Genomic DNA, 17,058 nt, shown 5'->3' on the forward strand with positions numbered 1-17,058 from the left:
TCAGAGGTATTGGTGACCGATGGTATGTTTGGTATTGACTCGACAGCAACAGAAAGAAAGATTATATAGCATCATGGCAGTAGAGGAAATTGCACAAGTATATTATTGCTAACGATCCACCAAGAATGCAACTCAAAACGCCTTTACACTCAACCCTCTCACACCAGGTAAAGGAATCGATGGTGAAGATGTGAGGTCCGTTACGTATTACGATTTGGGGGCGAAGACCATCACTTGTGACGTGAGGACTCCCCATGAGAATTTGACAGTCTCGCATACAGTGAACGCTGAGATACCCATAGAAGCAGACAACTGCCAGATTACGAGCAATCACCCCGTGCGGCATGGAAGTAAGTAGATGACTTAAAAACACTGATATCAAAGCGTTTCTGTGTTTGGTAGTTTGGTTTTTACAGAGTTCAAGCATATTGAAGCAAACAATGCCATTCCAATGACGTTCAACCAAGATGCATTACGTTTGAAAAATCACCAATATGGTGTCATGTCCATTGGTATGAATGACGATATGCCAATAATTAGATGGTGGCGTGTAGGTCATTTATATTGTAACGTTATAATAGACAAACAGGCAAAAGAATGTATTGAGCCATGCTTGGTGACATCTCAAAATGAAACCATGAAAAAATGGTTAATCAAAGATGAGGTAGTTTATAGAAGTGACGTGTGTTTTGGACTTTAAGTTTTCAGTTTAATAATGGTTTCTACCATCACATTTCTTTTTTGGTCAAATTCGATGTGTATGCTTTCTTTCTCGCCCTAAACACTGTAATCATTTACTTCTGAATGACCTGAATATACCATAAACTATTTAACCAGTATTTTGACACGTATCTATTTAGGGAACTACATGGTAAACCACTACAAAGCATTTGAGTGATCAAACCTAGTTCAGAAAGTATTCCAGCCCATTTGGCTAACTCACGTATCTATATAGAGATCTACCAGATAAACCAACATGATGCAATTTAGCTGATTAGGTCTCGTTCAGGATGTGTGCCAACCAAACCCTTACCAAAAACTGACCCGCCTACAGCTGAATAGTGAAATTGGATAATCATATATCAATGTCTCACCATCATTTCTTCAGAGAAGATAGAGTACTCAGTGCTCTGTAAGAAAGAACCCATGCCAACTAATGCCTTCGTCATGATCGATCATGGAGACGGGACACCTCCTGAAAAAGTGATGTTCTCTGGAAAACCAGGAGTTCCTCAGACAATCTCTTACACCCCACCAAAAGATGGACATTTCATTGCCAAAATATCACTGAGCAATGGCGGTTCTTCAATAAATGCGACACTTCCGGTAATGTATAGTGACGTTTTAAACATGTTATTGCGTCAGGGGTCTTTTCTGTTCAGAAGAACTTATTGCTTCAAGCTTGTAGTCATCCTTTGATTTAAGTAAAACTTACAATAGAGGCAAATCCTGTTTATTATTGTTGACATGCATCTTTCACTCCTGGGGTAGCCTGACAGTTAATTGTGATGGTTATTGTTTTAATATTGCTAAAAGCGGTGAAAAACTTTACACACTCACTCACTCTTTCACTCATGAAGAGGTAAACACGGGAAATATGAAACTACATTTGAACAGTTGTCACACATTTTTTAACTTTGATATGTGTAATGTTCGTATGTAATATGTATTTATGTTTTCAATATCCTCACAACCAATAAACATATTCATAGATATGCTGAGACATGTCGTTATATCCGGGTTACAATCGATCTTCACTAGTTCACGCTGAGACTAAAGGGATCGGGTAGTCGGACTCAATAGCTTTGCCATTTACCAGTCCTAGTTGCGTAGATCGATGCTCATGAAGTCAGTCACTAGACACTCTGAACCGACCGCCTTCTGACTCGAATATAGCTGGATGTAGCGTCAATGACACTGGCCATATGTATCATTTGCGCATGTGCAACTGAACGAACGGGTTTACTGAATCGAGACAGGGTGCAAATTATACTGAGTCAAAAAAGAAACTTGTAATTTTTTTAAATAATAAATAAATTTTCTCTGATGATACATCTGTGTATCCGAAATGGGGTCCCAATCTTTCGACTCTATAAAAACGTTAGTAAAACCCACTTAAACACATCCATTCGTCGTGCAAATGACGTTAGTACCAAATCAGGTTTTGCGCGTGCAGTTGATCACGTGATCTTCGTATCCAACTTTTCTTCATTTGCACGTGTTTGCATTGGTCTCAAGAATTGGGAAAAACACTTTTAAACCACAGGTCTAACGGTACTTTAAATGCCACGATTGTCAAATGTGCAACGTGAAGATTTCTGCCGGCTACACGAACCAGGGCTGAGATATTTAGAGGTCCTCACAGACCATTCGAAATCGGTTGCGAGCTGCCAATCTCCATTCGAATTTTTATTCTTGTGACTTGACATTTTGTATACCCATGTTTTGGAACGGCGGTCTACCCTAATGGAACTGATTGTGGCACTGTCAGTGTATCGAGTACATCACACAGATCCCAGCAATGCAATAATAACAATTTAACCATCTCTTGTTCTTTTATAGTGTCCTGGAGAAAGAATGTCAAGTTTCCTTTTTGACTCAGTATATATCTGCATTTTGCTTTGTTTTTACCAGGCCGGCAGTTACACGCGTCTTGTGGGCAAGCCAAAGAACTTCAACTGCATGTACAAACCTGTAGTACCTGCCAACAGTAACCTGACTGGGGGGATCGAGGGCATCAACAGGAAGTTCCCCATCACATCTCCACTTATATGCAACTTACAAATGGACCAAGGTAGGTAGACTCACATCACCCCACCTTACTGAGGCCATAAAAAAAGCCAGGATAAGCTAGCCCCAGCTTACGCTTGGTCAGGGTGGGTGAAATATACTTTTCAACGACAAAGCGGTCAGCAACGAGTCACGTGAGGTATACACGGCGCGACATGCCTTACATGCAGCCTACAAAGTGTCAGAGTGACTTTAACATTATCCTTCTCAAGTTACATGAGGCCTACAAAAGGGTCGGTGTGAGTTAAAAACTCTTTCCCGACTTACATGCGATCTCCAATGGATCAGTATGAGTTAAACACATTCCTTCTGAACGCATATACGGCCTACAAGTAGTCACAGTGAGTTAAACATTATCCTTCTCAACTAACATGCGGCCAGTGAAGGACCACAGTGACTTAAACACACTTCTTCTCAACTCATATACGACCTACTATGGACACGGTGAGTTAAGCATTATCCTTCTCAACCCATATGCGACCTACAAATGGACCAGGCCGTGTTAAACGCTCCTTCTCAACTTATATGCATCCATGAAAGGGTCACGGTGAGTTAAACACACTCAACCCACACACTCAACTCACATGCGATCTACAATGAAACTCACTTACGACCTACACAAGGGTCAGGGTGTGTTCTGAGACACCGAATCGCGTTTAACTAAACATGCTTACCTCTTCGAAGAATGTTTTAGATAGCCCGTGGAACTTGTTTTTCTCTCAGCGAATGTGCCCAAAAGCTGTTAACTTTCCTTCATTTGGTTGGCATGGCAATGGAAAGCATGTATCACTATGCATGATACATCACGTACGATTTCGACAAATTTCTTGGGTTTATTTTCATACATTTATATACTTTTTTAGAGAGACACAGTGATGTGCACGTAATAAATGAAATTCATTACTGATGTCTTTAATGTGAGAGGTCAAACTCGTCCTGAATGCTCGGCAACACATATTAATAAAGACTTGGCTTGTATGTCCTATATTTGAAAACGTTGATGAATTCCTCATTTATACAGTCCGACATCTTGTTGTCAGGAACACCAGTGAATTACATGATGACAGCAGTCCAAGATACGGGGTCCCCTGTAGTAGTATGTAATCAACGCTCGCTCCCAATTAACTGTAAGATTGCAAAGGTAAGATTTCATACGGATGTGCCTGTACATGTGGGTAACTTGAGGTCATATAAGATTATAAACATGAACGCTTACCTTCACGAGACTTTTTAAATTGCGTTTCTTTTCCTGTTCAGTATATGTTGAGGTCATCTGAGATTATATGCGAACATGCTCGCACATTGTGGCACCACATACAATTTGATGCCGTCCGGGATTATATACGAATACGCTTATACATGAAGGAGCCACGAAACTTTGAGGAAATCTAAGATTATGTAAGAATATGATATACATATAAGCAAGATATAAGCTTAATGACCATCAAGCATTATGTACGAATGTCCACATAAACTCTAAAGCGGCCTTCACAACTTGATGTTGTCAAACTTGGGCTTGAGAGTGTGAACATTCCAACACCAATTTCAGAGTTGTCAAAAAATGTTTTCGAAAAATAGGATAAGTCTCTAATCTTAACAGCTTTTCCATCAAACTTTCGGTGTTGCCAAACTTTGACGTATGACGTGTTTCCAAACTCGAGTTGTTCAGAAACGACCAATCGCAGTCAACGAAATTGTCACGTGACCGCACCTACAGAGACCTATGCGCTCAAATGACACGAAAGTTTGACAACATGGATTTGACGTGTTAAAACCCGAGTTTGCCAACTTTAAAGTTTTCAGCAACATGTGTTTGCCGTGTGAAAGCCGCTTACGGTCATCAAAGAAACAGTGACTTGTGAGGTTTTTACAGCAACAATTAGAGTAGTTATATAATTATGTTTGACTTTCATGAATTAGTTTTCAGATCTACACTCGTTTGATTGCAGAAAGAGCTGCGGAAACATAGTTCATACAGATATACTGTCTTTCGTGAAATGGGTCCGATCATTTTCGCCTGTTTTCGAATATTTTCTCGAATTTTTGAGTGTCAACAAAATTACAAAATTATTTCGTTGATTCATTTTTTTACTTTTCATATTATTTTCTTGGTTTTGCTGAAGTAATGAGAAAGTCAAGAAATTCATCTGAAAATAATTTATGCTGCAACTGTGGCAGCACCAGGCTCCCGGATATTTATCTGATAAAGGAAGAAGTGTCAGTGCTAGTTTTACCTGTATGAAGTTAAAAATCCGACTCAGCGTGAAACAGGCGACTAACGGGATAGTGTAGTTAGGCTCGCTGACTTGGTTGACACATGTCATCGGTTCCCAATTGCGCAGATCGATGCTAATGCTGTTGATCACTGGATTGTCTGGTCCAGACTCGATTATTTACAGACAGCCGCCACATAGCTGGAATATTGCTGAGTGCGGCGTAAAACTAAACTCACTCACTCACTTACTCACTCAAGTTAAAAATCTGTTCAAGCTGGACCTACTTTCGAATAATATTTTCCGTCAAGAGACAAGAGACAGTGAGAAAATACTTCAAAGGGATAACAGTTGGCTAATCACATGTATCACTGCATCAAAACGTTCTGCAATGTACGGTTATAATATGCTGTAAGGGAACAGTTTGACTGTGGTTCGTTCAGACCGAAATTCTTTGTATGCATTTCGTCTACAGGATTTGGTTGAGATAAATTAAAGTCCATCAGTCCGTTATATGTGTATGTGTTCAAGACCGGGGATCGATTACACACATGGGTGCAATACTCATTTCATATGTACCCGTTAAATTACTGTAATGTCGCCAAAGCAGCGTAAACCATATTCAGATAATGCAGTCTGTTGTTTATCATCGTGTCAGGTCCTTAGATAAGACAAGAGCTACCTATTGTCTGTACACCTTTTGATCCGTGAAGATTGGGGTTAGAACTGATCTTCAGTAACCCATGCTTGTCAGGCGATCGAATGATCAGGCTCGATGACTTGCTTGACACATGATACCGTTGCGTAAATCGATGCTCATGTTTCTCTTAAGAAGAGTGTAACGGGATCGGCTAGTCAGACTCGCTGCATGTCATCGTATCCCAAATGCTTAGATCGATGCTGATGACGTTGATCACGGTACTGTCCGGTCTAGACTTGACTATTTACAGACTTTCACCATTGAGCTGGAGTATTACTGAGTGCGGCGTAAAACTAAACTCACTCATTCACTGTATATTATTTCCGTGTTTCAGCCTGGTTCGTATGACATTGAGGTGAAAGTGACCAACCCAGTGGGAACGTCCTCTCCCATCTCAACAAGCCTAAAAATGTTGGCCCCTGTTAGGGGTCTCAGTGTGACAGATCTCACCCCAGGAGCAAAAGTCAACGAAGAGAAGAAGTTTAAGATATCTTTTGACGCCATGGGTGATGGAACTTGTTTAAACATCGATTTCGGTGACAACGGAGACACATCGAATTATGGCGAAGAACAATGGTGCGATGACCCCAGGTCGTCGTTTCAAGATGGGGTGTACATGGATGAGCTAACGAACCCCCTTGAAGTGACCAGGACTTTCTCTTCCAGCAGGAACTATGAGCTGAAAGTAACAGCTGCCAATGCATTTTCCGATGAAATAGCATCTTTGACATTTTCATTTGGCTCGAAGAGTTGTGCCAAACCGGAAGTTAACATTGAAGACGCGGTAGCTGACATAACCAGTCCCGTTTTGTATCAGAAAGGCGTCCGGGTTCTCTTGACGGGCAAGACTAATATCACATGTAGTGCTAGCCTGAAAAACACGAAATCCTGGAAAGTCCAAGAAGTGGACCCCGAGTCTGGATCAACTCTCAAAACACTAGACGTCACATCTGACACAGCTGAGCTGCTCATTAAGGCAAAGACTCTTCCCTACGGACTTTATAAAGCGTCATACAGTGTCAAAATGGATCTATCTGACGGGAGCGATTTAGTCGAATCCGCTTTCACCTATTTTAAAATAATTAAATCGAAACTAGTGGTTGTTATGGAAACCGGAGGAATAAGTGAAGTTGACCGAGGTAAAAACCAGATGGTAACCTTCAGTCCTGAACAATACTCATTTGATCCGGACCTTGAGAGATCAGATGATCAGGTGAGTTATTATCTGATTTGTTTGATCAAAATATTGAACAATTTTTTATGCATACATTTGACTATTGTGCATATGAATCAACAGGAATACGCAGGATCGTCAACCGATCTGTTTTTACCAACAGGGATTCGAGAATTTCACATGGGGGTGTGTTCTAAAGAAGAAAGTGTCGCCGGAATCGGCGTGCGACGTCTTAAACTCCAAAACAGGCGGGTCCATCTCCTTTAACACCAGTGTCTTCGAAGCTGGGGAACAGGTACAACTCACATGCAACGCGACTAAAGACACACGCTCATCTGTAGGGAAGATCATCATGAACATTGTGGAAGGAACACCACTCAATCTATACATAGAGTAAGTCTTTTAGAGATCTTCAGACTGCATGCATACGAACTCTTAGTAGATCTTCAGCCTGCATATATTCGAAGTCTTTATATATCTTCAGACTGTATATACGAAGGTTTAATGGGTCTTCAGTCTGCATATATTCGAAGTCTCAGTAGATCTTCAGTCTGCATATATACGAAGTCTTTATAGATCTTCAGACTGTGTATATACGAAGTCTGTATAGGTCTTCAGCCTGCATATAAACTGAGTCTTTATAGATCTTCAGCCTGTACATAAACGAAGTTTCTAGGGGTCTTCCGCCTGTGTATTATGTCAGCATTTATAGATCTTAAACCAGTCTTAAACCAGTACGTCTTAATCGATATTCAACCTCTTCAGTGGCAGTGGGTCCCCAATGTGTTTATCAGTACATCGGATAATATCACATGGCGTTTTATGGATAACGACTTCTTTATTATAACATTATTATGATGTCTGTCGTTGTAAAGTAAGAGTGAAGTACTACAACACAGAACCGACCTATGTACATCAAACATCTTATTACTCATCATTTTATTATTCATCAACTTCGATAATGCCAACAGATCATCTGACAAACCGTTCAATCTGTGCCTCAAGGACGTAACATTATATCACCAAAACCCGCATTGTCGAAATTCGTGAAAGCCAAGACATCTACTATCAACGTACCAAGAGTAATGCTGTTAGCAAACGAGGACATCTCGCTAGTTTTGGAATTCTTAATAAAATATTTTTGACGTTTCCATGGCAACAATTTGACTTCGACTGAAATTGGAGGTAATGCGGGGAATATTGGTGACTGTCTTCTTGTTTTATTTCACTGAAGCAAGAACAGGTTAATCAATGGTTAATAAACACACACACACACACACACACACACACACACACACACACACACACACACACACACACACACACACACATGGAGACCCTGCCATAGTACCATTAAAAGGGTATGGTACTAGGGTAGCGTCTATACAGCTATATGCCTATCAAACACTGTTTCTACGAGATACAAGCCCCTCTGCGATGGTGTACACTTTCTTCTGTATATGTAGCATGAGTTAATCCTGGCTGTTGGTTCCAGGCCTGTCGGTGGGACTGTGTCGGTTCAGCTGGCCGAGTCTAAGATGGTGTCCTCTAAGGAGAGGTTGGCGCTGAAGGTCCGGTGCAGGGACTGTGAGAAGGTCAAGCTGTCCTGTGAGTGGACGGTTTATTCTTATGCAGAAGGGTGGCCATGGAGAGATTACTACGCAAATGAAGTTGCTGGACACATCATCGGTCAGTGGATCTAACGTCTTCAAGTCTCATTAACACATGACTGTGAAAAACACGATCAAATTCTTATCAGATGGATTTGGTGGGATCGTCTTTGATGTTCACTATTACATTACAAGGTCGTCCGTAGTGCAGTAGATGGAATTCTAGTTATTTGGGTTGTTTTATTCAGTTCCATATACCGGAAACAGCATACACACGTTGCTTTCGACAAAGATCTGTGAATTCATTTTATCAAGCTCTTTTCAGGGCGCCATTCTTTAAAGTGTTTTCTTCACGTCCGGCTTGTTCATTGTCAGTAATACAACGTTTGTCTGATTATCAGGTCTGAACAAGGAGACTATAACGGTCAAACCGTCCCTTTATACCATCCATCCAGATGTCAATAAGTACCGTTTCTCCTGCAAGTGCAGACAAGGTGAAGGAGACTATAGTAAAGCCGTCCTGAACATTGACCTAAATCCCCCACCCAAGCCCGGCACATGTGTCATCTCTCCCAAGAACGGCACCCTCAGCCTTGCAAACAACAGCCCGTTCAACGTAAAGTGTAGCGGCTGGACGGACGAGACGGAGATTGTGGAATATAAATTCTTCTGTAAGTAACTTCATGCCAGCAATACGACAGAGGCAGCTGTTTGAGCCCGTGCCATGATGTGGCTTGTATTTATTGGCTGTAGTTGTGTGGTGATCTTGTTCTTCAGTTTAGTGCCGATGTATTACGAGAACCTAATGAGAGCAAGTGAGTATCGTTTTAAGCCGCGTTTAGCAGAAACGGGCTTCACACACACGAGTGTGCACTTCAACCACCAGGCTGCGCCACCGCCCCCAAGACTAATGGGAAAAAGCATCTTCGTACTTCATGCAAAGTCGTAATTCAGTAGTTGGTGTTTATTGCTTGTTTGTTGTTTTACGCCTCGCTCAACAATATTCCAGTACTGGGCGGCGATCTTTAGATTATCATCTGGATCATACAATGCAGTGATCAGTGCGCATCGACGTACTCTTGTTGTATTATGTGATACTGTGTGTTTACACTGTTTATTTTCAAGATGTGTAATATGGTAATATTGGAACCGTATCTTTAATAACAGGCACCCACAAGAACAATAAGCTGCAGAACCAGATCAATACGTTCAAAGAGGCTGATGACGTCCACATCGACCCTCCTCTAGGAGCTGAAAACGATGAATACCGTGAAACCATCTTCGTGTCCGTCAAGGACTCGATGGATGCAACGTACACCTACAGCCTCGGCATCATACAGGTACAGCGACTGTTGTCTTGATGCTTATAGCAAACACGTGCTGGTTGGTTTGTTGTTTATCGCTGCAATATTCCGTCAAAATGGCGCCGTCTGTAAATAATCGAGTCTGGACCAGACAATCAAGTTATCAACAGCATGGGCATCGATCTACGCAGTTGAGACACGATGACATGTGTCAACCAAGTCGGCAAGTCTGACCACCCGATCCCTTTAGTCGCCTCTTACAGCAAGTATGAATTAGTGAAGACCACTCGTAACCCGGATTTTCTGGCTTTGCATTGGAGTAGGTACCAGATTCTGATATACACCTGAAACAAAATTCAGTCTTCGGCAAGCTGACCTTGCATTTGCAGCCTTACCCCGACATACGGTCCGAACATTTATTGGTATTCAATTGTTATTTAGTGGAATACCCGCTTGGAGCCTTTAACCTGTCGCACAGCTGTGAGCTGTGTATACGGCACCAATATCATATCTACTACCGTGCTCTTTTATGAAGCACAGATTCAAGACTATATATATGACAGGTTCATTAATTTCAAACCGAGACGCCTCCATATATTTACCACAATTCGAAAATAATGATCTAGCTACATAAAATAGCTACAGAAAGCAGGTATATCCTCAACGGTTCGCCTTTCTGAGACAGATTCAATGGCTTTCAGAAACAAAGGATACACTGACTAGCCACAATTTGTTCTGGTTATATTCGTTTACTACAAATCAAATTTTCTGTCAGAAACGTGTTTGGTTATTTGTACCAATAATATGTGCTTTATTTGCTGCTTAAAATACATTATTTTCTGTATTACCAAGATATTTTGATCCGATTTAATTCGACTGTTGTTGATGTGTCCTCTACACAGGTATTCCCGCCTTCGAAAACTAAGCTGGGCGACTGGTCAGGACAACAGAAGCAGTCCACCATGGCTGAGATCGAGAGGCTCAAGGCAACTGGGGACCGGAAGATGCTCACCGAGAAACTTACCAAACTTGCTTCAATGCTCAACATCAACAGTAGGTATCAGACAATACACCCACTAGCCAAACATGCCTCCACGATCAACATCGACAATAGGTATCAGGCAGCCCAATACTGACCAAGCATGTCTCTATGATCAACATCGACAGTAGGTATCAGACAGCCCAATACTGACCAAGCACGCCTCTATGATCAACATCGACAATAGGCTCACAGATTACACCTGTTATGTGTCTTTTGCTCTTATCCAATGTAGTTCTGTAAGGCACAATGTGATTCATGTAATACCAGTGCTTATATGTACTAAATAACACTAACAAATATTCATTTAGACTAAATGAATTAGTCTAAACATTCTGGACTAGTTATTGCAGTAAGCTGCGCAATAGGACGGAACCCGGTCAACAGGAAATGAGACTGATGTGTAATCAATGCTTTGACTTACCAACACTAGGCAAAGATATCTCTTTCTCAACAATCAGCAGTAGATATCAGGCAGCCCACCACTTACCAAGAATACCTCTTTGCTCAACATCGACAGTAGGTGGCAGTCAGCCCAACACTAACCAAGCCTAATTCTATGCTAAACATCGACAGTAGATATCAGGCAGCCCACCACTTACCAAGAATACCTCTATGATCAACATCGACAGTAGGTGGCAGTCAGCCCAACACTAACCAAGCCTAATTCTATGCTAAACATCGACAGTAGATATCAGGCAGCCCACCACTTACCAAGAATACCTCTATGATCAACATCGACAGTAGGTGGCAGTCAGCCCAACACTAACCAAGCCTAATTCTATGCTAAACATCGACAGTAGATATCAGGCAGCCCACCACTTACCAAGAATACCTCTTTGCTCAACATCGACAGTAGGTGGCAGTCAGCCCAACACTAACCAAGCCTAATTCTATGCTAAACATCGACAGTAGATATCAGGCAGCCCACCACTTACCAAGAATACCTCTATGCTCAACATCGACAGTAGGTGGCAGTCAGCTCAACACTAACCAAGCCTAATTCTATGCTAAACATCGACAGTAGATATCAGGCAGACCATCACGACAACCCAAGTGTCAGATGTATTCCGTGGTTGACCACCACAGTAGGGGTGGCCCAAAAGAATTGACCCAATGTCGACATAATCATCAAGGTCTTAAATTTTTGCTCTTTGACCACGCTCACCCAGAAATGACCGTGGTACTGATCACTGAAATCCTCAGGAAGAGGAGGATTTATGTTGTATGTGATGAGGCAACAAAAATGACGGTTCACCAAGCCCATGTATTAATGTAGATATAACCATCATCCCAACATCCTGGTAATACTATACATTGTATCTCATCTAGAAGCGAGTGTAGATCATCATGACCAAAACAATGAAAATAACGAACTTGGGTGAATTGTAAAGTGCCCTTAACCTTCACCCACGACATGTCACCATCCGGTGTCAAAACTGAAGAGGCATATTAAGTGCAATATGTTACAAACAATGTATAGAATCCTCGATGTGTGTGTTGCAACGATCCATAGACTCTGTGATGTGTGCGTTGCAAGAATGGCTAGACTCCGTGATGTGCGTGTGTGTTGCAACAATGATAGACTCAGTGATGTGTGTGTTGCAACAATGCACACTCCGTGATGTGTGTGTTGTAATAACGGATAGATTCTATGATGACTGTGTTGCAACAGTATACTTAGGAGGTAAGCACTGTGGTTTCAATGTGGAGACTAGTTATTGCGAAAGATTGAATCTGTGTGTCTTGTTAATGCCCCTTTGGTTGTTTGTTGAGCATCGTTGGTACTTTCCGGTTCAATATATCATTTCAATATATCTGATAAGGGTTTTAGTTTATTGATCTTTTCTGTAATTTACCTATCAAAAATTCCTGAAAAGGAACTTACCGTTTCTTACACATATGTTTGTTACAGAAGGTCGTAAAAGCCCAGGTGCCCCTGTGTCAATGTCAACCGACTTCAATGGAGGTGTCGGCGGGGGAGATGGCATGGGTGGGGTGAGTATTAACTTCACTACGTACACCATGTGGTCTGGGGCGACGGGGTAGCCTTGTGGTTAAAACGTTCGCCCGTCAAGCCGAAGACCCAGGTTCGATTGCCCACATGGGTACAATGTGTGCAGCCAATTTCTTATGTCCCCTGCCCCGATATTGCTAGTATGTTGCCAAAAGCGGCATAAAATTCAATTCACTCACTCACTCTTATGTTCTGTGTAAGTAAAAGTTTAACTTAACTGACTTGTCATGTTTTCACCAAGCATAGCCAATCCCCCAGTTGGCCTTGACCTAACTGTTCGCTCCACTGTACATTTATTATTCAGTAGTTTCATCGTATTTACTTTATACTCGTGATACATTAAATGCAGCTGATTATGACTGACCTTCAATATTTCTTTTCGAAAGGTCAGTGGCTTTGGAGGCATGGACATGTCTGGATTTGGTGGAATAGGTGACCTGGACGTCTTCACAGGAGATCTCAATATGACAGGCATACAGGCTGGATATCAAGGGACTGGTGATGGTGGTATGTCAGGAGTTGCAGGAGGTGGTGGTGTTGGTATTGGAATTCCCTTTGGTGGCGGAACGGGTGGTCAAGGTGGAGCAGGTGGTCGAGGCGGAGCAGGTGGTCGAGGTGGAGCAGGTGGTCGAGGGGGAGCAGGTGGAATTTCTTTCGGTGGCGGAGCAGGTGGTCGACGGGGAGCAGGTGGAATTTCCTTCGGTGGTGGAGCAGGTGGTCGAGGGGGAGCAGGTGGAATTTCCTTCGGTGGTGGAGCAGGTGGTCGAGGTGGAGCAGGTGGAATTTCCTTCGGTGGCGGAGCAGGTGGTCGAGGTGGAGCAGGTGGAATTTCCTTCGGTGGCGGAGCAGGTGGTCGAGGAGCAGTTAGAGGTGGTGCTGGGGGGCCTTCAGGTGGTGGCAGTGCAGGCCAGGGAGGCCTAGGAACAGGAGGAGGAGGTCTGGGGGATTTAGGAATGGGTGGGTTTGGTGCGTGGGATAGCTTTGGTGTTGATATCAATAACAATTTAACTGGCATAGAAGCCGGACTTGGAGGATTTGGAGAAGGATTTGGCGGGGGATTTGGAGAACAAGATGGTGTTCAAGGAGGTGGACCAGGACGAGGTGGATCTGGTGGCAGATTTGGTGGACCAGGCGGTGGGCCAGGACAAGCTGGTATACCGGCTGGATCAGTTAGTAGGTTCGATGGACGAGGTGTTCCAGGGCAGGCCGGCGAACAAGCTGGCAGAAGATTTGGTGGAAGAGGTGTTCCAGGGCAGGCCGGCGGACAAGCTGGCAGAAGATTTGGTGGACGAGGTGTTCCAGGGCAGGCCGGGGGACAAGCTGGCAGAAGATTTGGTGGACGAGGTGTTCCAGGGCAGGCTGGTGGACCAGCTGGCAGAAAATTTGGTGGACGAAGAGGTGGGTTTGGGCAAGCTGGTGCACAGGCTGGATCAGGCAGAACTTTTGGTGGACGAGGTGGGATTGGACAAGTTGGTGGACAAGCCTCAGAGAAAACCGATACCATGACTGATGAAGAAGATTCTTTGAATGTGCAAAACTTCAACATTTCAACAGTAGATCTAGAGGTGTGATATGGTTCTCAATAGTCACAACTGAAAATTCATTTTCGATCTAAAGTGACTTTCGAATCATTGCTTCATTTGATCTCTCATTTAACTTGGCATTCCAGATATCAGTAAAAAAAGAAACCATACAAATTTAGGAATAATGCATTCAGGTTCACTGCATGTATTAACGTGTCAGTGTAGATTCAAACTGGAGTGATACGATTGGTGACGATATACGAATTTATGTTGTATGTGTTCTAATTTGATCTGGTTGAACAGAAGCAACACTTGTAGACAGATATATTGATTTTACGTCGATTTTCTGTCTCGCTTTCAGGCTGAAATTATCAAGGCGGAAGAAGAGAGGGACAATAAGGCGGCTGTGAGTATATGTTTCGTTTTATACGTAAACATTCAGCGATATCACCGTTCCCACTTAGGGAAGCCAAAGAGTTTATCGCTGTTGGTGACTAACTTTGGGCTGGCATCGAACTATCGATTCTGACACGGATACCATACACGTCGTACCGACTACCTATTTCACAAAATCGTACACCAGTAAGAAAAATACACGACAAAATATGTGTCACGGTAACTATACACACAAATGATAGACTTTCCACACAAACATTACACTTCTCGTGGTGACCAAGATGGATTTTTTCTTTGACTCATGAAAAAAACATCTACACGACTGGAATCCATGATTTTATGAACATGTGTGATGTTGAGTGTGTGCGTATTGCTGAATGAGAACATTCAAAATGTCTTTTGTTTGTCTTACACGATTCATAGTCAATACCGAGTGAAATCTCAATGTGCCTGTATGGCAGCCAACACTCTCATCTTCATACTCCCTGCCAGCTTCCTGGTCCCCTGAAGGGGCAGACTACGCCATTCCTTGTTTGAAGCAGCTTCTAACTAGGTCAGGTTCTGTACAGGATGATCCCTTTGTTGCACACAACGACCAATCATGACCCAGATATGCTCCATTGGGTTCAGATCAGGGCTCATTCATTCAATCCTGAGATATATCAGGGGTGACAACGTTCTTTGTTTTTATCTCCATTGTATTCATTGATATGTTTTGATCGCAAACTGAAGTTCTGGCTTTCGTCTATATCCCCTTCCATTTCAGATACGAGATACCATAGCAACTGCGTGCGCTAATATGTCGACCCCAGACTCCACCGCCATGGAACAGGTCGTTACCTGTCTGCATACCAACGCTAAGGAGTCTGCAGAGTGTACCAAGTTCTGTCAGGTAACATTCATTCTGTGACTGACTTTAGTATCAATTTTACCAACGCACTGTGTTCATCAGTGCTGGTACTGGCAAACAACCTGCGATACAATACATTACAATACTAAAGTCTCAGTCAGGATATATTTTGACGATATAAATTCCGCCAGCGTTTTACAATGTTCACTCGGAAATGAGAAATTTACGCTTATACACTGGTGAATGTTGACAAAATGGTAGCGATAAGTTGACACAGTTCCTGATGCGAGTACTGGTTTTTCCGAGCAAGTTGTGAGGAGAAAATAAACATGTAAACATTTTAATCATCAAACAAGTAAGTCTTTCTTGACGGATATCGTGATTTGGCAATATCAAGGGTAAAACATCGATGTATCGTGGTCCATTTGAAGTATCGTATCGGGATATATTGCAATGTAGAACTTGATTCACTGTATTGGCGCCGCATAGAAACAGGATGCGTAGCGATGACTTGTCACACCACTGTGTTCATGCACAAAGTTCTTTCAGATAACATCCATTACAGTCTAGAATATTGGCTTTTACCCATGTATTGTTTTGTGGTGTAAATACATCCACACCATCACAGTGAAGAGTATCAATATTTACGAACCTAATGTCATTTGAATATCAAGTTGGGAAGTAAGTTTTTCTATAAGTTATGGAAGATAACCCTATGCCAGGACCTTCAGTACTGTATAGGGGAAAGGGAGAATGGGAATATGAATCATGATACATTGTCCTATAATGACTTGGTTATACATATTTTTCTCTCCCTTTCTCTCTCTCATATACATTCTCTCTCTCTGTCTCTCTCTCTCTATATATATATATAATTATGTGCGCATATGTGCGCGCGCGCGTGTGTGTGTATGTGTGTGTGTTCTCTGTAGCACAAGTTCTGAAGGTCTGTGTGAGAGAGTGATTTACGCATCTCTTAGCAATATTCCAGCAACATCACTGTGGAGGACTCCAGAAATAGGCTTCACACATCGTACCCATGTAGGGAATCGAACTCGGGTGTCCGGCGTGACGAACTAACGCCTTAACTGCTAGGCTACCCCACCGCTCACAAGTTTGTTAAGTGGAACGACGTTGAATGAAGCATGAAGGAGTTTTGGCTCATATGACAATGCTTCAACGTCTTTGTACATACCAACATCAATTATTGCATCTCCTCTCATTGGAAACAATGATTACATGACAAAAACACATCATTTATTCCAGTTCCTTGTTGTTTCAATCGAATTTCAGAAAGCAACTATATATAAAGCTCTAGAAATAACAAAGGAGCTGGCAAGTATGAACACCTCGTCTGAAAACACAAAGGCTCTGGGCACAGCTCTGCTCAACGTTGCGCAAGACGCTTCAAAGGTTAGTTTACTTTATTGCCTGTTTTCACT

General features: G+C 42.4%; 1 protein-coding gene across 1 annotated transcript in view; it reads left to right on the top strand.

The window, feature by feature from the left end:
• Positions 1-17,058, top strand: part of LOC137283403 (uncharacterized) — a 38,891-nt gene that overhangs the window by 7,572 nt on the left and 14,261 nt on the right. Inside the window, exons 6-21 of the mRNA XM_067814868.1 lie at positions 168-350; positions 1,109-1,326; positions 2,635-2,794; positions 3,831-3,931; positions 6,038-6,916; positions 7,041-7,270; positions 8,373-8,566; positions 8,889-9,158; positions 9,655-9,827; positions 10,694-10,844; positions 12,746-12,828; positions 13,319-13,753; positions 13,865-14,302; positions 14,732-14,776; positions 15,533-15,658; positions 16,910-17,029. Coding sequence (XP_067670969.1) covers positions 168-350; positions 1,109-1,326; positions 2,635-2,794; positions 3,831-3,931; positions 6,038-6,916; positions 7,041-7,270; positions 8,373-8,566; positions 8,889-9,158; positions 9,655-9,827; positions 10,694-10,844; positions 12,746-12,828; positions 13,319-13,753; positions 13,865-14,302; positions 14,732-14,776; positions 15,533-15,658; positions 16,910-17,029 — 3,806 coding nt within the window. The remainder of the gene's footprint in view (positions 1-167; positions 351-1,108; positions 1,327-2,634; positions 2,795-3,830; positions 3,932-6,037; positions 6,917-7,040; positions 7,271-8,372; positions 8,567-8,888; positions 9,159-9,654; positions 9,828-10,693; positions 10,845-12,745; positions 12,829-13,318; positions 13,754-13,864; positions 14,303-14,731; positions 14,777-15,532; positions 15,659-16,909; positions 17,030-17,058) is intronic.

Source organism: Haliotis asinina, chromosome 5 (assembly GCF_037392515.1).
Source record: "Haliotis asinina isolate JCU_RB_2024 chromosome 5, JCU_Hal_asi_v2, whole genome shotgun sequence".
Lineage (NCBI taxonomy): Eukaryota > Metazoa > Mollusca > Gastropoda > Lepetellida > Haliotidae > Haliotis > Haliotis asinina.